Source organism: Mauremys mutica, chromosome 2, assembly GCF_020497125.1.
Source record: "Mauremys mutica isolate MM-2020 ecotype Southern chromosome 2, ASM2049712v1, whole genome shotgun sequence".
Taxonomy (NCBI): domain Eukaryota; kingdom Metazoa; phylum Chordata; order Testudines; family Geoemydidae; genus Mauremys; species Mauremys mutica.
The window spans coordinates 13,639,769-13,661,960 of record NC_059073.1 but is presented as its reverse complement, the minus strand read 5'-3'; the positions used below and the strand labels follow the sequence as shown (position 1 = coordinate 13,661,960).

The 22,192-nt window shown below is 39.0% G+C and overlaps 1 protein-coding gene across 6 annotated transcripts in view; it reads right to left on the bottom strand.

The window, feature by feature from the left end:
- TRAPPC9 (trafficking protein particle complex subunit 9) overlaps positions 1-22,192 on the bottom strand; it is an 819,600-nt gene that overhangs the window by 351,965 nt on the left and 445,443 nt on the right. For all 6 annotated transcript variants that reach the window (XM_045006039.1, XM_045006043.1, XM_045006044.1 and 3 more), the window contains exon 21: positions 17,794-17,884. In XM_045006039.1, coding sequence (XP_044861974.1) covers positions 17,794-17,884 — 91 coding nt within the window. The remainder of the gene's footprint in view (positions 1-17,793; positions 17,885-22,192) is intronic.

Sequence of the window (22,192 nt, the reverse complement as noted above, 5' to 3'; positions counted from 1 at the left end):
ATAAAGAGGTCTGTGTCATGAGACTGTGACCAATTTTGAGTAGTGGCATATGAAGTCTCTGCAGGAGAAGAGAGCACGTCATAAGGCCAAGGCCTCAACCCCTCTCCCCAACAATGACTACACTTGCACAAAATACAGCCACATTTGCAAATCTGGGATTGGACTGGCTTTCCATATGAAAAGCCATAAAAACAAATAAACCCAGAACTCAAATCAACACTAACTGCACACTCATCTGTCGAAGCAGCAGAAGAATCCAACAGTTTACCACTCATTAAACCCTAGATTCTCCTTCAGAAAACCTTGAATACCAGTGGTTAAGAACACATATCTATGGAACTGGGACCAAGGGTTTGAAATCACTGCTTTAGAAACTGCTCAAGTAATCAGTTACACAGACCTGTTTTCTCTAGCCTTTTCTATCTCTGAAATTCTATAATTTATACTGTTTTATTCAGTCTCTGAGTGGAAAAGGAAAATTTTGAGACACAAAAACGAACAGTGGTTACCATTCAGCTCTCTACAGTTGCTGTTTGCAAGTAATTAATGTTACTGGAGTTTAAAGCTTCTGTACTGGGCCTAAGTGTCCTGCAATTTTGAACCTTCATGCCGGGTCCCAGAGACGGCCTTCCCATTAATTCTCTAATCCAAAGTGGATCTTGAATTGTACAAAACACCACAAATTAGTGTTAGTTCCCCAAAACACTGAGTGCAAGGAATAGTGTGCACACTGCAGTAGCAAAAGGAACAACTGCAACAAATTTTAATGACAACCATGGTAATGTCTCACAAGGTTAGGTTAATTCTTTAACATCCTGAAGTAACTCATGAAACAATACAGACCTCAATCGACTACATTAAAGACAAATTTGAAAGGTACACATTTTATTTTCCCAAGGAAGGATCCTCTTGGCAGTATTAATTTACATTTCTAAATAAAATATAACCTCTTGGTTTCCAAGCAAAATTACTGAGTCATTTTGCAATGAAGGTGCATGTGTCATCTTATGAAATTAATTTAAATTTAAATAAATCTATATCCACTACACATCATCATTTATAAAGGCCCCATAATATGATTAATGTTTTTTTAATTCTTTCCAAATGCACTTACTTGCTAAACAGAAATAGCTCATAATTCATTAATAAATGAGAAAATTGCTGACTAATACATTCACTAACAACAGATGTTCACAAATCTACTGATTGACATAGCGAGCTATAAGATATTATAGTTGCTAAGTAACTCTCAAAAGACAGCAGAGGTCGGATTGCCAGTTTAGGTAACAATGATGCTCAGGTTGTTACAGCAATGGAGAGCTGCTTACTACCTGTTTTCACCCAGTTTGAAATCTCATCTACATTTTTCTCTCTTACTTTTAAATTTCTTTTACTTAGCTTATACCAGCGGTTCTCAAACTGTGGGTCAGGACCCCCTTTGAATAGGGTCACCAGGGCTGGCTTAGACTTGCTATGGTCCAGGGCTGAAGGCCAAGCCCCACTACCCAGGGCCCAAGCCAAAGCCCAAGGGCTTCAGCCCTGAACAGCGGGGCACAGGCTGCAGGCCCCATGTTCATCCTTATAATATGATTGTGTGGTATCCAATGAAAAGTGTCATGTCGGGTGTCTCTGGAAGGCTCATGATGCACTGAGCATTGTTGTTATAGTAATGTTATAGGTTATAACATATAGTTATGAGGTTGAAAATGTGTCTTCATATCTTAAAACAAGCCCAGGCAAAAGTCTCCAGGAACAGAGGGGCAGTTCACACCTCATCAGGGCATGTATGGGACAAACACAGCCCAGCCTCACAGGAACAAAGGACACTGGCCTAGGCAGCAACAAAGGATCGGTTGGACTCTCAAGTGAGTCACCCCCCTTCCTTTGGTCAGTTTGGGACTACGATGAGGTAATACTCACCTGACTCTGAAAGGGGAGGGAACCATGAGGGAAGAAAGAACATGATAAAAGGGAGAGACGTTTGCCATGCTCTTCCTCTCTCTTCCACCTCCATCTACAGACACCACCACCACCACCACCACCAAGCAACTGAAGTGCTGATCAAAGGGGAGAGCCTGGCTGAAGGGTAACCAGCCAGCCTGTGGTGAGAAGCAACTACATTTGTAAGGGCCCTGAAAGTGTTAAGATCAGCTTAGAATGCCTTTTGCTTTTATTTCATTTGACCAAATCTGACTTGCTATGCTTTGACTTATAATCACTTAACATCTATCTTTGTAGTTAATAAAACTGTTTGTTTATTCTACCTGAAACAGTGCGTTTGGTTTGAAGCGTGTCAGAGACTCCCCTTGGGATAACAAGCCTGGTGCATATCAATCTCTGTTGAATTGCTGAACTCATATCAGCTTCCAGCGTTCAGGAGGCATAACTGGACACTGCAAGACGGAGGATCCTAGGGTTGTGACTGGGACCGGAGATATTGGCTAGTGTCATTCGGTTGCAAAATGCAAGCAGCTTACATGCCAGAGGCTGTGTGTGAACAGCCCAGGAGTGGGGTTCTCACAGCAGAGCAGGGTAAGGCTGTCTCCTAGAGTCGAAGATTGGAGTGACCTAGCAGATCATGGGTCCAGATAACACCAGAGGGGAATGACAAAACATAGGTTTGTGGGCACCATTTACTACATTCCATTTTCAGGAATAAGTATGTAATTGGCAAGGATCTGTGATAGCAGAGGAAGATCTAGTACTGTCGAAGGAGTTAATGCCACACAGGTGACACTTAAGAACGGGACTAGAAAATAGACACTAATTCACATAGCTGTAGGAAGAAAAACATGCATATGTCAAAAAACCCAAAAGTACAAATATCCTTACACACAAACATCTTTTCTAAAAAATTACTGGAGCGTGGCTTTTTATTGCCAAGCTTCCACAAGAAGCTAATAATGTTTTTGTATCTGCACGCACTTTTCTCACTCTTGGGATGTAAGGTTATCCATGATCATCCACACTGCCCAAGGATGGAGCAGCTGTGGCAGTAATACTATCAGTGATTAAAAGCTAAGGTTTTGTAAATATTACCACAGAGTTAAAGATTTTTTTACAGTGTACCTTTACTCTCAAGTTTTAACAGTGAGATTAGTATGTACATTAGTAGCTGAAAATGTATCTACCATGATAAACACTGTATATTTAGAATGAGCAGCTGGAAAAATTAACTTCTATCAGGCAGAGTTAGTACAAAATTCCAGCTCTCATTATTTTAATGTTCACTGTTCTCTGTAATTTTAAGCAAAACTTGAGCTGTCTCTTTTTTAATGTTTTATTAAGTTCCTATTTTTTCCTCATTACAGACATGACAACTTTCAAATTCAATGTTGCCTATACTGCTGCAACCCATGTGCTTCTCTCCCCTCTTTTCATTTCAATGGCCTGTAAACATCAGTAATTATGTATCACAAATCTCCTTCAAAAAATGTTGTTACAAGCAGCTGCATGTATCACCTGTCATGAGCTACATACCAAGATATGTTTCCAGGGGTAAAGTACAGAATAGATCTCTGTAACGAAAAACCCCATCCACACTAAGCATAAATCAAAACAATTTACAAATGTAGTTTAACACAGTTAAGCCCCATCCATACCCTATTTAAGCAGAACTGTCCAAGAGAATACCCACTGGCAGGATTCCAGCAATATTCTTTAATGAGAGCGTGACAGATGCGGAGCCGCTCGGTAATAGTTTATGAATACTGAAGGCTGACCTGATTATTCGGATGTTTACTGTATGAATACGTTGCTTAGTTTAATAGCAGGCTATAAAAGGAAAAAACAGGCAATGGAAAAGAATGGTCCAAGATAAGCCAGCCTTCACCTCGGGAAACACTTGAAAGTTGTTACAAGACAATGCCAGGACCGGAGAACGCATGGGAACCAGAGGTCAAAAGCACTATAACAGTTTTTAAAAAGGACTCTCTCGGAAGAGAAGGTGTAGTTGTTTAGGACTATTTGGGGAAAACAGACTGACACAGGCACCCACCAGGATGTCTGAAGATGCTATGTCTGCCTAGGCTATCATCACAGAAGGGCAGGGCTTTAGATAAGGTAGACACATATGTAGACTGCTGTTTTAAAATCCTTTTTATCTAAGTGCTTTGTTTATACTGTTAAAATTAAACAGTTTGAAAGCTGTCCAGTTACCGTAACACCACTGGTCAGGGTCCCCTGAAAGGAAGAACTTCAAGGGCCAAACCCAGTCAGGCTTACTGGGTATGCACACTTTATACACAAGGTGCTGTAGCCCATGGCCTAGTCTAAGAGAGAGAGAATTGTAGAATTCCACCCCAGAAGAAGTAAAAGCATATGGCTTGACACCTCAGGGGTGAACTCAGAGAGACCTGGAAGGGGACAGCCCTGCAACTGTGACATGATGGCAAAGAGGTTTTAAATATTTGTAACAGGCACATTAAACACATTTAAAACCACAATATTTGCATATTACAGCTGGAAGTAAGACTGAGTTCAAATCTAGACTCAGGAATGCCAGTCAGCTGCCTGAAACAGTTCTTGGTACACCGCAGCCCTTACCTGCAGCTTCTGAATATGTATGAAAGATGCTGTGCAAAACAACATTTTACTGCATTGTTTCTTCATTGAACTAATTTTTGCTAAATCATTCCAAATTATAGAGTTTTCAGAAGCAAATAATGATGCAGTGACTTGATCTGAGTAAGAAAGTAATCATCATCATGTTTTACAGAGTGTAAAATAAAATTTTAAAAATGCACCACCCTAATTTAGAAAGCTCTCTTACTTTCACTGTATAACTGTAATTATTTTCATTCTTTATTACATCTCATAAATTTGGACTTGATCCTGATGCTGTAATACTCACCTTCATGTGAACTTTACAAAGAGTCCAATACAATGTTTATTGATAACACTTCTGCTTTTCAAAGCCATATTACAAAATACATTTGCTCTGTGTGACAGGGTATACCAACCCTGCACTGGACCAATGGTGCCTGGCCAATCACCATGGGCCCAGGAGACCACGCTGCATCGCCCATGCTGCGCATGCTCCAGGTGGAAAGGACAGATAAAAGGAAGCAGTCCAGCTCAATCAGGGCTGGCTGGCAAGAAGGAAGGATATGTGCTACAAGCTCCTGCAACTCTCCAAGCGGTAGGAACCATGGACCCGGACTATGCTGCGGAGAATGAGCCGATCCCAGAGACTGACTGGGATGCTAAAATACTGCCAGCCGGGAAGATGCCCAAGATGAGCCTTGAAGTAGGATGAGACCCAGGGAATGTATCAGAAGCCGATGCTTGAACCGTTAACTGAGAATTTCCCAGCTTCAGGGCCCTGGGTTGGAACTCAGTGGAGTAGGGTGGGCCCAGGCTCCCCTGCCCCCCACAACCCACACTTGCCACTAGGTGTGGTTACTGGGGGCTGCAGCCATAGGCTGTTTGTTTGCCCTGCCCTGCTCAGGGGTCATAGAGTGATTGTTTGCTCCGCCCTGCCTGAAGAGGTAGAGCTCCCTAACTGTGATTGCCTGCCCCAGGCAGGTGGCTCAGGGGCCACAGACTGTTTGCTTTGCTTTTCTCCTGCCCGGGGGCTACAGACTGACTGCTTACTTTGCCCTGCCCAGAGGGTCAGAGCCCCCTAATTGCTATTGTTTACCCTAACCAGGAGGCTTAGAAGAGTAGAGACTGAGCATTGGCTCTGTCCACCCCAGAGGCTGCTGGCTGTTTGTTGACTTTACACTGCAGAGAGTCAAAGCCCATTTGTGATTGTTTGCCCAAGCCAGGAGGCTCGGGAGGCATAGATGAAATGTTTACTGTGCCCTGTCAGGAGCCCGGAGTCCCCTTAATCCAAATTGCCTGATCCAACAGAAAGTCCTGCAGGTGATGTGACGGGATGTACAAACCCCCCACTGGGCCAATGGGGGCAGCCCAGCCCGACACGCACTCTCATCACTCTGCTCCTCTTATTATCTGAGGATGCTACAAAAATCTTCTTCCTCTTCCTGTAACATCATAGGATGGTTCTATAGGTACACATATATGTTAGGGCCAACCTGACAATTTGATATATAAGAGAGCTGATAAAAACAATTCAGAGTTTACAACCCAGCAGTAAATATTTGATGTGGGTGAAAATACAAAATCTCAGCTCAAGCTTTTTTGGTTGGTTGGTTCCCTTGTAAAATAAAATCAAAAGTTTAAACTGTTTTAATGTTCCTATTCCCCAAAAACAGTTACATTTTTCTTTTAAAAATGTATTTTAATGATAGTTCAATAAACAGAAAAACAAGGCACACAGTCTGAAGAGGAGGCAATAATAAAACAAAACTTACAGAAAAATATTTTGCTACATTCCAGTTTTATCAAAGGATTTAAAAAGGCAGAGAGAAAGAAAGAAAGAAACAGGGAAAGGAAACAACAACTAGAAGAAAAGACAGAAAATACTCAACAGAAAGATACATAATTCGCTGTCAGTGTTCCTATATAATGACTAGCAAATACTCGTATACGTATATTTGATGTTACAAATGTGTATGCGGCATTTCTCATACAAAGGCTGCTTCTGTTATGCTTCACTGTCTTATTGTTGATAGTATTTCAGGCTTCCAATGTTGGGGTACCATTAATTTAGTTATCACAAGACAGATCCAGATGGATTTTGTGCTTTTAAATCAGTTCCATCTTTCTGTTATTTTTGTCAAGGCAGCAGAATTCTGTGGAAAGCGGATGCTTAAGGTTTAAAATTGAACCAATTGTCCCTAAGAATCTTTGTCAAGAATTGCATGATTTCCAAAGAATTTGTGGTGATCATGGACCATGCCCAATTTGGAAGGCACAATTCCCATCACATTAAAACAGGTGGTCTGACTTCTGTGTCATAGCTAAATTTGGTTCGGTGTCACTATCTTCCCTGTCACAATAACCAATCCAAAAAACTCCAAAATGCTTTGCCCTCGGTTGCAAAAAACTTAATTGGAACCTAAAAATATTATTCAAAAGTGTATCATTTTCAGGGATTACTACCCAAATTAATGAACTAGAAAATTAGTGTGAGCCATTATTTACTCTTCTGTCATTAGCTGCCGGAAAAGCATTTGACAGAGAGAACTGGATTATTTGTGATACCTATCAGAAAAGTTTGGCCTGTGTAAAAGAAAGGGAACAATCTCAATATAAACTGATAGAAGTCTAAAACTTTCAAACTGCATTTGGGTATGCGGCTGGGTTGCCCAATCTCCCCAATTAGGAACATTACAATTTGAACTGGCAATAACTATGAAGTGGAACAGAGCCAGAAAACTAAACAGGAAGGTGTCAAAGTAGTCCCACCCACCAAATAACTAGAAAAAACTGGCCACTGCACCCTTATTTCCCCACTTGTTTCCATATACTTGTAATTTTGGAAGGATATACATGCAAGAGACAGCTCAACCTGAACAAGGAATCATCATTTGTAGTATAGTACTGCAGCAACTGCATAATGAAAACCCTAGTGAAGTTAAGGGAAAGATTTCTCTTAACTTCAATGGATGTAAGATCATTCCCAAGAGCGCAAGTTAGTACAAAAAAAAAAACCCTAGAGAAAAACAACACTTCAAAATGGGGATGTGAGAGGAAAAGCTCATCAATTTCAGTCCAGAACAGTGCATCCTACTTTGGTTCAATGCCTAAAATTGGCTCGAAATATCATGTCTGTATAGGCTATTCAAAGCATTCCTGCAGTACTGTTATGAATATTATTCACTTCTCAGTTTTTGCATAGCTATTAGTAAATTCCATCTAAATTGCTAAGTAATTAGAATCCCCTGTAATCAAAGTTTCTTACTGGACTCTCATATCTATAAATACATTTCCTGATCTACTTTTCCAAGCTGCCCATGAGCTAAGTATCTTCCAGGAATCATATACCCACTTTTATTGTTCATAATTTCTATCCACACTGCCTCTGCTGTGTCAGCCAAAATATTCATATCGCTTTTCTCTACCTACTCAGTATTATCCATCACAAACTGGCCCACAAAAACCAACTTTTATTTTGCTCATCTTCTCTATAAAAACTTTCCATACTGGCTGCACCTTGACATGATGGGAAGGCTTGCATATTCCAATGATCTTGAGAGTCATGCCAGCAGGAGTTTTAACTCCTGATAGAGCCACCCAAGTTGCACAGGTCAAAGGGAAAAGCAACCCATGGGCCCTCTAGATTGGGGGTTGAAAGATAAGTCAACAGCCTATCCTTATAAAAATGTTAACTTACAAGAAACACAAGAAGGCAGCTATTCCAACAAACCGCATGACAGACAGGAAGAGCAGAGCAGAGCCTTGTGAATGAACTAAGCGACACCCAAAAGCACAGGGAGGATTCCAATTCAGATCCTCTCAATAAAGTATGTGTTGATATAATATTTTAAATGCCAATCCATTTTCCTGGTTATTCACATTTATTCTATAAAACTAGTATATCCAGTTCAGCAACTTTATTGTATGAACTCTTAACAATTCATAAAAAATGTTTAGTATTTCTGCTTTAGTCATTTAATTGTTTACCTTTCTTTCCTCTCCCACAATGCCACTCATTTCTCTCATGTGAATTACCTACCTTGTTCTAAGCAATATTTTATTAAATAAGTAAACCGACATTAGTAAATTCTAAGCCTAACATTTTGCATGACATTTATTTTAAAAAGAGGAATTATTTAATTGAATTATATGGAACAAATAGTAGTTGAAATTCAAATTCATCACTTGCTCATCATCACAAAAACATAAGGAAGTAAAACTTCAATAAGAATTACATCCGCTGATCCAAAGTATGTCATACAGAGGCATTTGTTGACACCTGAGAAACAATTTTAATGTGCCAAACATCCTAGTTTTGTCAAGTTAGTCCCTTTTTCAGTACACTATCCTAGTCTCTTGATACGTCTCAGAAGCTAAAACATCCTGCTTCTTGCTTGTTTGCTGTTCCCATCGCCTCTCAGGCTGTTAGGATACTTACAAGCTTTTTCCACTTTTCTTGCATCTCATGTAGATTTTTTTTTGGGGGGGAGGGGAAGCAGGGTAGCAAGCTGAGGATATGCAACAGAATTCATACACAATCAAGGTTGTTTCCCAACTGCAGCCTCTCAGCCTTTCCATCAGACATTGATCATTTTCAGTATAGATGACTTGTTCTTGAATTTCTCTCAAAATGACACACTAGATTTCCTTTTCTACTGACCATATCACCCATGCTGTTGTAATTCCAAAATAGAAGTAATCAGAGAAAATTCTTGGACTTATAAAGGAACAGAATCCAACATTCATGGTTTGTGTTTTTATTTTGAAGTGTAGAAGCCAATTTTTTAACTTCCTATGTGCATCCTTCAAAGTAAAGATTTTTCTAGCCGAAGATGGCCTGTTTCAAAAAAGGGTGTTCAACTAAAATAAATGAATAACTTCTGCTGTTCAATCCAAATGAATTAAAGTGCTCCTTTCCAGTTTAAGATCTCAACTCCCTTTTTGCTGACCTTTATACTCTTCCATATCCCCAGGCATCTCATACACAGACCCACTGGTTTCATCAACATATTTACACCCTGGGGCAAGGACTGCCAGTATTTGGATTCAGAGTAGCAGCCGTGTTAGTCTGTATCCGCAAAAAGAACAGGAGTACTTGTGGCACCTTAAAGACTAACAAATTTATTGTAGCATGAGCTTTCGTGAGCTACAGCATCCGAAGAAGTGAGCTCACGAAAGCTCATGCTACAATAAATTTGTTAGTATTTGGATTGTTGGTTTAGCACCTAGCAAAATGGTGTCCAGGGTCTATGGACAGAGTAAAGACAAGCTGACATAGCCTCAGTTCAACTCTCTGCCTCCTTTCAGCAACCCCTAGATGCAGCAAGCCAATAAAAAACAAACAGAAAACAAAAAAAATCTGCTCTACTAGATGCTCAGGACATTTTCTGGGAGTGCAAATTACAAGACAAGGGTTAAAATCCCAGGGTGGTCCCAGCCAAAGCAGGACAGTTAGAAATTGTATCTGGAGAGATACAGGTCTCAGGAATCTGACCACCAGTGGAAACCATCATGGTGTCTGCACTCACCCCCAGTATGGCCTCCAAAGCACACCATTATGCCTTAAGAGAGCTTGGGGGCCAGACTTCCTTTTTTCTAGATACTAAGCAGCATTTTAAAATATTTCCCGCCTTATTAAGGGTACTAGGAATTGACACAGCTGTACTCCATCAGAATTAATCAAATGTATTGCTGAAAGACTTAATTACGATTAGAGGACTGACTAGAAGCTACAAAATAAAATTAATGGTTTCATTAATTGTTTTTAAGATCCATGAGAGGAAGGACCTTTGTGTATTTAAGAGATGGCTTCTGTTCCATGATTTTATTTATTCACTGTTAATATATCATTGTGGTTATAACAGTCAGAGTTTAATATCAGAAGGGACCTCCTAAATCATCTAATCTGACCTCCTGTATATCACAGGCCAACACCACCCAGCACCTACACACTAAACCCAACAACCAAAATGACACCCAAGTATTACACCCCACATGAGACTATTTTATGCTACAGGCAGATAATAGGAGGCGCTGAGGGGCACCAGTGCTCAAGGCCCTTGCAATGGCAGTTGTCTCATTTAAAATGCAACAACATATTGCTAAATATTGTCGAAGGTATTTTGAGGATACAACCCAGAGGATAGCTGCCCTAAAATGGCTGATACGCTCATTAAGCTGTTCGAGAAGCTGTTAAATCCACCTCTGATATTTATGCCATTTACCTATTATGAGCAATTTAAATTTAGCCTTCAGTTTTCAGTCTTCTCTGAATATAACAAACCTGCATGAGGCAAGTGAACAGCTGGTTTATTTTTATTTCTCTGTAAAAGGTTTTAGTATTCTGTACTTATAAACTGGCAATCAAGAATACAGCTATTTAGCACCACTTTCCTTAATCGTGAGCTAGAGACTTCAATGCTGTATATTCTATATAAGCAATTCTATTTTTTTTCTTAACTCTCACTTTGGCAAATGCAATTTACTGTACTGTACAATGCTTTAAGATATCAGTGTTTAATTTAAACTGTCTTGAAGTACATGTACAGTGTGTGGGGAGAGAGTTCATACTACTCTGGCATGATTTCCAGGCATCCCATGGAAAATATACAATCTACTTAAAGATTTACTGAGGAAATCACCCAAAACAGATAAGACATTTTGTTAGAGTTAAGGAAAGATTAACACTAGAATTTCCGCATTTATATTTAGGATTTCTGATTTTTTGTTTTAACCAATAAACTTCCTGCTCTTCCATTGCCCCCCTTCCTGATATAACAACAACAACTTGGAAACTATATGTTTATCCAATCAACACCAGCAAAACTCTGGAAGTGGCTACTAGTGTCTCAGGGCTTGTCTACACAGAGCAGCAATGTGCACTATAGGGGTGTGATTTCCAAAGTGCACTAACATGTTGCACATTAATTGGTCTATGTATACTCTTCTGGCGCACACTAGAAGTTCCCTAATGCTCTTTAATGGAATGCTGTTTGAAACAGTTCTAGGGAACATTATAAAGGGAATACTCATTACAGAATATACTACTGTAATGAGCAATGTATGTAATATACACTACTCATTACAGTATATACAAAGAGAAAGCTGCAACCACTACCCACCCAACACCTAGGATTTCTGGACATAACATCAAACTCAAAAATTGCTAAAATTAATCCCAAAAATGACATTAAATGAACCCTCAAAACAGAAACTTAGTTATATTTCAAGCCCATAGAGAAAGCCTTTGTAATCACATAATGTCCGATCCTGCAAGGTGAGGAACACCTTCAACTCCTATTCACGTCCACTGAAGTTGATGTACTCAGAACTTCAGAGGGTGATACCCATATAAAAACAATTCCCCTTAATGGAAAGCAAGTTGTGGACTCTACCCGGGTGAAGCAGGATTAATGTGCAATTCTTACACAAGTCCAGCATGCTTGGCCTTTAGAGTTTATTTTGCTTTATACTGTGTATAATCGTTATTCAATTTTAGTTGTTCACTCAGTGTCTCAAGGGCTTTGAAGGAAGTCAAGGGTTTGCTTTATAAGTAGGGCTGTTGATCAATCACAGTTAACTCACGCGATTAACTCAAAAAAATTAATCATGATTAATCACAGTTTTCATCGCAGTGCTAAACAATAGAATGCCAATTGAAATGTATTAATACATTTTTTACATTTTCAAATATATTGATTTCAATGTATTAATACATTTGTTACATTTTCAAATATATTGATTTCAATTACGACACAGAATGCAAAGTGTACGGGGCTCACTTTATATTATTATTTTTTATTCCAAATATGTGCACTGTAAAAGTGATAAACAAAAGAAATAGTATTTTTCAAATCACCTCATGCAAGTCCTGTAGTGCAATCTCTTTATTGTGAAGGTGCAACTTACAAATGTAGATTTTTTTTGCTACATAACTGCACTCAAAACCAAAACAATGTATAACTTTACAGCCTACAAGTCCACTCGGTCCTACTGCTTGTTCAGCCAATTGCTAGGACAATCATTATCATGATTAATTGTGATTAATTTTTTAATCGCTTGACAGCCCTATTTATCAGAAATATTTTTAGAATGTTTATAGTTTGCTACAGCTCCAAAGCACTATGTAAGCTTTAATTAATTCATTCTCACTGGGTTTCTGACATTTATCATCATCTCCATTTTACACATTTGGAACCTGAGGTACAAATAAATATGGTATCTCAACCAGAGGGTTGCAATCCCAGGAATGGTGAACACCCTTTTTCCTTTATGGGAGTAAAGTCCCAAAACTCTATAAAGGGGATTTCAAAACTTCTTCTCTTGTAGCACAGGGTCCTGTTATAGAAATGATTGAGAATTAATGGCTTAAACAATTCACCCAAAAGGAGTCAGAGGTAGAGCTGATATTAGAACACAGGAGTTCCTTGCTCCCAGTTTAAAATAGGGAGAACGCAAGTCCTAGCTCTGTACCTTGCTTTTATTATAAAAAATATTATTTGGAACACAGATATACATAAAAAGATTATTTTAACTTATGGTGTATTGGAAATTAAAATATTGGAACAGTATCATATACATTAATTGTTAAGCATCTACAGTTACAGGGGCGGCTCCAGGCCCCAGCACGCCAGGAGCATGCTTGGGGCAGCATGCCGCGGGGGGCGCTCTGCTGGTCGCCGGGAGGGCGGCAGGCGACTCCGGTGGACGTCCCGCAGGTGTGCCTGTGGAGGGTCCGCTGGTCCGGCGGCTCCGGAGGACCTCCCGCAGGCATACCTGCGGGAGGTCCACCAAAGCCGTGGGACCAGCGGACCCTCCGCTTGGGGCGGTGAAATGTCTAGAGCCGCCCCTGTACAGTTAGCTCATTACATTTGTAACTATGATAATTTCACTATGAAATGCAGAACAGTACTAACAGACTGATAAAGGTTTGGTCTCCAGAGAATTTTATTCTCTTGTATAATTTAGCAGCATGAAATATACAGAGACATCAGAAAAGAAAAATGTTGCAATTCAAGCAATTACAATTGGTCTCTCAGAAATCCAGCCATAAAACTTCCATTGATATTCTTCTCAGCATAATCTTTTTGCTTATTAGGCATTTGTAAGATTATGGTTCTTTGATTTGATTATAGTAACATATATGCACTTTTAAAAAAAGACTATTCCCACATTTGGTTTGATGCCCAGTAGTATAAAGAAAATATGCCATAAATTTTAGAAAGTGTTGAACTTGCTAGTGTTAAGCAAGATTACCTTTTTCAATTACACATGATTTATTACACTTGATAATAGACAACTCCATTCTAAAGAGATGGTCTAAATCTTAAAATCAATTTTTAACAACACATTAAAAACTCTCACATTAACCTTTGATATATCTTCCTTCTTTATGAGCTTTCCAATTTTAAATATTTTTACACTGATCAGCTCTTTCCATTTTGCATTTCTTCCCAAGTCACTTAATATTACCACATCCACTACAAAGGAGTCTACTTAATGGGGTTTCTTTTCTTCCCTCTCTCTACTACCATTGAAAACCGACCTGACTCCTAACCACCCAGATAAACATTTTAGTACCATTAACAATGAATTATATGATTCTTTATATTTTATTTAATCTAACAGACTATTGATTGTATTCTGCCAAATTACTTTTCCAAAGCAAGACAGAGTTTTGTAATGTACAAGTATAACATACATTAATGTATGACAATTTTAAAAGAATACTGAGGTTAGAAAAACAGCTTTTATAAAGCTATAAAGGTCACCTGCATTGTTAAGTACTCATGGAAATTTTAATGAAAACAGATGAATTACAGTAAATCTTCACTATAGCAGTCAGCTTTTCCTAAAGATAGCACAGAGCCTGAGTGACAGTAAAATATAATTTACTGCCATACAGCATTAGCTATAAATCATTGTCACAAAAGCTTCAGTCAATACACACAAGCGTTGGACAAATAAGTGAGGTATCATACTATACAAGTAGCCTCAGCATAAAATGTAAGCAATTCTTACGTAACAGCATCAAAATAACAAAATTCAAAGCAAAACCAGTTCCTGATTATTCAAAGTCCAATGCTTAAGAGAAAGAAAACTTCTCAAACTGCTGACACTAATCTATGGCCTCATGAAAATAATGTTATCCCAAAAAGAAATGCTGTCAAACAAACACACAAGCAAAATAATGCTAACAGCTGCTTAACTGGGTCTACATTTTGCATTCCTAATTTCCAGAAGACTGGAGTTCATTTGAAACCAAAATTCTAATAATGTCCAGCAGTGAAGTACACAGCTTTTAAAAGTCTGACTTGCTATTATAAGAAATAATACTAATGCCCTTTTCATATAGACTTAAAACTGTTATATTAATTTATGTTACATTTGCCTTTTATCAGAAATGCCCATTAAAAATGTTAAACCAGCTTTTAAATGTTACTTTCACCTCCTTACTGGTACTTCAGCCTTAGAAAATTCTATCACTGGCTGCTTTCACTTCATAAACAAATCCATACTATACAGTTGACACATAAGAAGACATTTCTGCCTTCTAAAAAAAACATTCACAATTCACATTAGTTGCATCAGGAATTGGGATAGATTGACCATTTCATTATAGCTAATCGAGTTCAGTACCAATTAAATTCTAATCATCCATGTTCAATACCTGGCTACCCATTTGTCCCATATGAAAAGGAATTGAACAGTGTAAACCTTTTGTGTTCATTTTAAATAAATTAAATCTACATGTGTGATTATTTAGAATCAAAGCTTAGAGTGACATTAAGGGCTGCAGTATATCTGTTAGTTATTACATGTGTATGAGGGGATTATACTTACAATTAAGAAGCCAAAGTCCTCTCTCACACCCACGTTACCTCTTAGGATGACACTTTTCATGATTATTCTCCGCTAGAAGTTAATTTGTTTAGGAAGTTTGAAGAAAATCTATCCTGCCATTTAAGAGTTACCAGAGCATGTACAAATGGTGTTTTTCACAACTTCAACAGATTTTTGCACCGATGTTAAAATCAGTTTGAATTTCAAGCTTCATGTTTAACATGAAGGTATTCCTGGGGCACCCATGTTATCAACGAGTCAATACAGAGCACTATGCATTCATTATGTGCTTTTCCCTATCAATTTAAACTATGAATGGCAAGAGGATGTCATATTTTATATATACATACACAACCACACACACACCCTTCTTCCCCAGATCCTCCAATAACACTGTGTCTCAGGGCTTGTCTTCACTACCGGGGTAAGTTGACCTAAGTTACCTACATAGCTTAGGTTGAGTTACCCTGGTGTCTTCACTGCGCTGTGTCAACAGGGGGACGCTCTCCGGTCAACTTCCCTTACTCTTCTCGGAGATCTGGAGCACTGGGGTCGACCAGAGAGTCCTCTGCTGAAGATTTAGTGGATCTTCACTAGACCTGCTAAATCGATCCCTGCTGCATCAATTGCAGCAGCATCGATCTCCCCGTAGTGGAGACCAGCCCTCATCCATAACTTTGCAGATCACTTCCAATTGTGTCAGAAGTGGCACCCACTGCTGTGGGGCTCTTTCTGAAGGTCCCCAGTGGCTTCCACTGCAATTATTTCACTTTGGAATACTTGGCCCCAAGCATGTGGAACCTCAACTCAATGCATGATTTAATGATCATATATTTAAATAGAAATTTAAATAAAAGCAAGTGGAATCTTTCTTCTTCTTTGTTTTTTGTAAAAAGGGGAATTAAATACCATACATTATTAATGTAACATTCTGGTAGCAATTTTACACAAATGAAGCCAGGGAAATAATTCACAGTTCCCACACTAACATAACATTTTGACACCGTACATAAAAATTTAGTCATTACAGTTAACAATATACGCAAAAATGGAAAATATTAGACATGAACAAGAAGACAAAGTATGGCTTAGGGAAAGACCATATACTTTGCTGGCATAACTTGGATCCATAACTTTGCATTTTCTTACCTTTGATCTTACTGTCTCAGCAATTTAATAACATTCATGCCATTTTTCCACAATATTGTATACTCCTTTGGAGCCATAGACCCCTTAGAATCCTTTGTTTTAATAAGGAAGAATATCACACCGTAGGCCAGGAGACATTTCAACCCACTTGACTATAAGGCAGGAAATATCACAAACCTTAGAAATAGAGATGACAGTTCAAATCATTGACACAAGACAAAGTCTGTCATCCTTCCATTAGGTTCCATATAAGAAGTCAAAAATTATTGTGCAGAAGACAATGGTATCATGAATCAGAACAAGTCATGTGCCTCCACCAAACATCTGATCTTGACCTACAGAGTTACCACGTTAAATAGGGATGCAAAAGACTACTTAGTTCTTATGAATCAACACTCTTGCTATATTAAAGGGAGTAATTGAATTTGCAACTTGAAGGAAAACCCAAAACAAGAGAGAATGAGAGAAGAACCAAAAGATCTTTCATTTTAAATAAGATGGATTAGATAAGATAAGGGGGAGATTTTCACATTCCTATGGGAGTTAGAAGCACAAACTCCAATGAAAATCAGTGGGACATACGCCTAAAAATCATCACCACAGGCTCTTAAATGAACACTGTTGCCACTCTTACACAGGAGTCAAATTTACATAACTGTTGCATGTGAAATTGATTCTGCTCACACAGGTAAGGCATAATTATGAGAAAATGCTCTTCCATGCTAGCCAAACTATCACCCTTCCGGTAAAAGTTAATGTAATGTAAATCTCTAGAACAGAGTAATAAATATACTTGAAAAGAAGTTTATCACAGATCAGTGACAAACAGAACTTATTTTTCACCACATACTGTAATATGTAAGGAAAAAGTAAAGAACAGTTGCATCTTGTACAAAACATTAGGATCTTTGTTTGCAAGAACAAATTCCTGATCAGCTGTATCACAAAACTATTATCACCATATTTAACATTAATACAGTTTAAAGATAATAGATATCTAAATTATAAGATTTTCTCCAGCTGAGCAAAGCATTCATGGAGAAAAAAAACAAAACCCCCCACCTTTCCTACTAACCTCTTCTGCATCATAGATTTTCAATCAATAAATGAAAATGCAAACAATGTTGTACATGGTACATCTTATCAAAACACTACTTGATGATTTTACGTAATAAGTCTCTGTAAGGTACATATTACAGAAGATTAGAAATCAATACTCATCCTAAATAATCGTGAATGCTTTTTGACATTACTCACCCCACTGGAGAGGAGCCAACTGCAGATGCTCTAGGACCAGTTGATTAAGAACTCCTTCTACACTTGCTTCCCCTTCACGCTTCAAAGAAGGGTAAATGAGAGTTAAGGAAAACTTTGACCCAGAGAGAGAAAGGGAGCCTGTAGCACAAACATTTACGATTACTGAAAACCAAAACTGAACCTTAAGGATTTATTAAAGATTCAAAACTTCATATCTATTTATTAATCTGTGATGTTGGATAATGGACAATTAATTATAGTAGTTTATATCTTCAGTGTGGAAACATTAAGTGCCAGATTCTGACCTTGCCATGGTGAAGCATGCGTGAAAGTGAAAGTCAGACCCAAGTGGCTAGGAAAAAATGCAATCTGGACCTTTAATCATCACATGCAAGGCCCACACCTCTGACAGTCTATGTGCCTGGTGGCAAGGTCTGGCCTCACACCCAAGCAATCTGATCACACCCTCTTTGCACTGTGGAATGGCTCTGGACATATCGCCTACCTACTCCTTAAAGTGCTGAAGGAAGCACTAGGTTCTCACACCACCCTGTTCCCATTCAAGTGCTAAGTGGGGAAGGAGCAGTAACTTCCTATGCCTTCTCTTCATACCCCAGTACACTCAAGACAAACAAAATATGAAGGAGTACAGATCAAACGTATAAAATATGGGATAAGCAGAAAAATAAAACCCCTGTTGTAAACAGAAATAAAATGTAATGCAACGGTTTGGGGGGAAAAAGGGAGAAAATGGGAGTTCCTCCTATCAAACAATTCTACTTACCTTTGCCTTTGAAATAAAAGGGAAACATGGGATTATTTTCCTTGAATACAAAATGTAAACCACGAATCACTATTAAATAAAATCAATGAATTTACTTACAAGCACTGGGTTCATGCTGTGTTTAGGTGTGCCACATTATATATCTTCCTTTAATTATATGCATTATTACAAAAGGGGCTAATTTAAGAGAGCTCATAATCCAGGAAATCAAAGTTGCACAGCAAGTTCCTTGTACTGGGAAATCAGGCTGTAGGGGCTTGAAAAATACATATTTCCTAAGTGCTAATATAACAGTAAATTGAACTAAAAAATACCTCGTATTCACATCATTTCATTTTCACTGTATATAGGTTGAAGCAACTACAGCATCACAAATTAGTTTACAAAAACAAAAGCAATGGCTACTTTTGAATTCAAAGCACTCTAGAGAAGTAAGGGTGCAGATATAAATCCTCTTGCATTTCACGGCTTATTAAACAGTGTTCGTGTAAAGATGTATCAAATAAATTGCATGTCCAAAAACAGCTTCTGCAGGGGCACAGAAAAAAATGATTACTTGTCTTACCCTACAATAATTGTGGTTCTACAAGATGTAGTCAGTGTGAATCTCGTTGTAGCCATGCACGTGTCTCATAGAAACAAGCTCAATCCTTTGAATAGCTGTATCCGTTGGGGGAAGTGCATACTCCAAAGTGATGGCATAAAAAGGGCCGAGTGACATTGTCCCTTCCTCAGTTTCCTTGCAATTTGAACCTTGTCGTAGCTGAGGACTCCAAAAACAGGGACAGAAGGCAGATTGTCAGATGCACACCGACAACATTATCTTAAACATCACAGTTACTGTAGGGTAAGTAACCATATTTTCTTCTTCAAGTATCTGTCAGTGAGGATCCCACTGTAGGTTACTGGCATCTGTGATGGAATGAGTGACAATTTCTCATAGTTCATTAGGAGGACCAGATGGGCGAATAGAGAGAGTACACCGATGAGGCTTGTCAAGAGTTTCCTGATATGATCTCTCTCTGATCACCCACTTATCTAGATACAGATAATTGTGGATGCCCATTTTTCTTAGGTGTGCCACCACTACGGCAAGGCATTTTGTAAAGGTTCTTAATGCAGTTGAATGGCACTACCTGTGGGAGGGGTGAATGGCAATACAGAAGTATCCATCCTGTAGTCTCAGAGAGACAAACCAGTCCTTAAGCCTGAAGTGATAAATAATGAAGGCAGGCATTATCATACTGAACCTGAGACCATTCATTATCCTGAGATCCAAATTAGGACGAACCCTTCCCTCCCCCTGCTTTATTCTTTGGAATGAGGCAATACAGGAAATAGAAGACTTCTTCTTTACTCCTGCAGAACCTCTTCCACAGCTCCTAGACTCATAATGACTTCTTTTTGTCATAGGATCTCATGAGAAGGGTCTCAGAACAGGGACAGGGAAGGGGGACACAAAAGGAATTGGATAGAGTAGACATGAGTGACAATACTCAGCACACATTTTTTGGTTATAATTGCCAACCATCCTCAATGGAAAGGAGTGAGGGTGATTTCTGAAGATCAGCTCCAGGGTGGTGGTGTTCTTGACACCCTCTTCTTCCTCCATCAAACCTGCTGCCTCTGGCATGGAGCCTGATGTTTTATGGAGAAGACACTCATCATCTTCCTTCGAGAGTACAAGGGTCACTTTCTGAGAGGGGATTCCAGTTGGCAGCCATGGAAATCAGAGTATGTGTTCTCTCATTCAGGGAGCTGGTACTGGTAAGGCACTGAAATGTTAATACCAAGAAACTCAGTGTCTCTGTCAAATAGTTCAGGAAATGAAGCACTTCATCCTTCCAGCTACTGAAGTCCATGCCCTTGAAGGGTAGATTTTCTATTGTTGCCTTGACTTGTTTTAGAATCCCAAATGCCTGTAAGCAGGAGGCTTGGTGCCTTGTAGCAGCTGTGGCCATGGAATAATCAGCCACTTCAGACTCATCCACTGCAACTTATAGCACTGTTTTGGCTACCAACTGCCCTTCTTTGATTGTATCTCTCAGTTCCTTCCTGCATTCCCGCAGAAGCTTTGATAGGAAGGTCACTCTTTCCCAAACTCAGAGACTGTATTTAGAAAACAGGTTCGCAATGTGGAATTGGAGAGAGGCTGACAAGCAAGCATCTTGGCCAAAGAGGTCTTGTTTCTTGGGGTCCTTCTGTTTTGGATTCACCTTGGTGGGCCTGGCATTTCTTAGACTGCAGAAACCACAAGCAGCCTTAGGGTTGGGTGAATGTAAAAATGTTCAAAGTCCTTATGTAGGCTTTGGTAGCACTTTTCTACTAGCTTTGAATTCAGGAGAAGCAAGGCCAGGGTGTGTCTCAGTCCCTTTGCTGGATTCAATATACACTAATTTGGAGGGCATAAATTTTTGTGAGCACAAAGGAGCTGAGGATATCTAACAGTTTGAGCGTGTTACCTTGAATCACCCTTGTCTTGATGTCCAAGGCTTCAGCTATCCTTGAGACAATACTTGGAATCCCTGAAATCATCAACAGCCAGGATTCACATAAAGAATAATGCAAATAAATATTGCTACATCTACCATCTTGTTACCAGTTGTCTTCATTTAATATGCCATCCTACATTAAAAAACAGTGGCTTTGTGAGCTGCCATGTTTATTGTCTCAATGATTTTAACATCAAATGTGTGCAAATAACAAGTAACAAATGTTTAAGACTGCCAGAGCTACAGTCAAGGTAGAATATGACAGTCAAGATGCATATGAAGGAAAGAATCTAGTGTCACCAACTATTAAGTTTCTAGGGGTCAAATTATGCCCTCAGTTACATCTGTGCGACTTTGTTGTCCTTCCTCCGTAACACCTGTGCAGCCCTGCTGGCACTCAGTAAACTTTTAATTGATGATATATAAGAAGGAATAAAATCCCAATCACTGTCTTATATCTCTGCTGGTTCTATAGAACTCCCAGCAGTAACCAGCAGAAAAACTCAGTCAATGCAGCTAGCTGATACAACTCCTAAATACACACAGGGACTGGAAAGATGACACCATCTTAGTGTCGGTTCCAGGATATTAGGGAGACAAGGTGGGTGAGGTAATATCTTTTATTGGACCAGCTTCTGTTGATGAGAGAGACAAGCTTTCGAACTTACACAGAGTTCTCCTTCAGATCTGAGAAATGTACTCAGAGTGTCACAGCACACAAAAGACCAGCTTCCTCCAGGACCTCCTCCACAAACTCCAAACAACAAACTCCAAAAACCAACATCCATCCCATCCCTGCCACCTGGACATTACTGCAGAGTTTGCAAAGAAGGTTGGTTGTGTCCTGAAGAAAGCTGGCTCTTTGTGTGTTTTGACACTCTGTGAGTATGATTCCCAGACCTGAAGAAGAACTTCATGTAAGCTTGAAAGATTGTCTTGCTCATCAATAAAAGTTGGTCCAGTAAAAGGTATTACATCACCCACCTTGTCTCACCATTTTTACATATATTTTTCAGTTTAAAATTACACATTCTTAAATACATTAAATAAAAGTTGTCGTTTAATTAGAGGGCTATCACAAATATTAGAAAAGACAAGGGGTAGTAGGTGTTAGTCTGGAGAA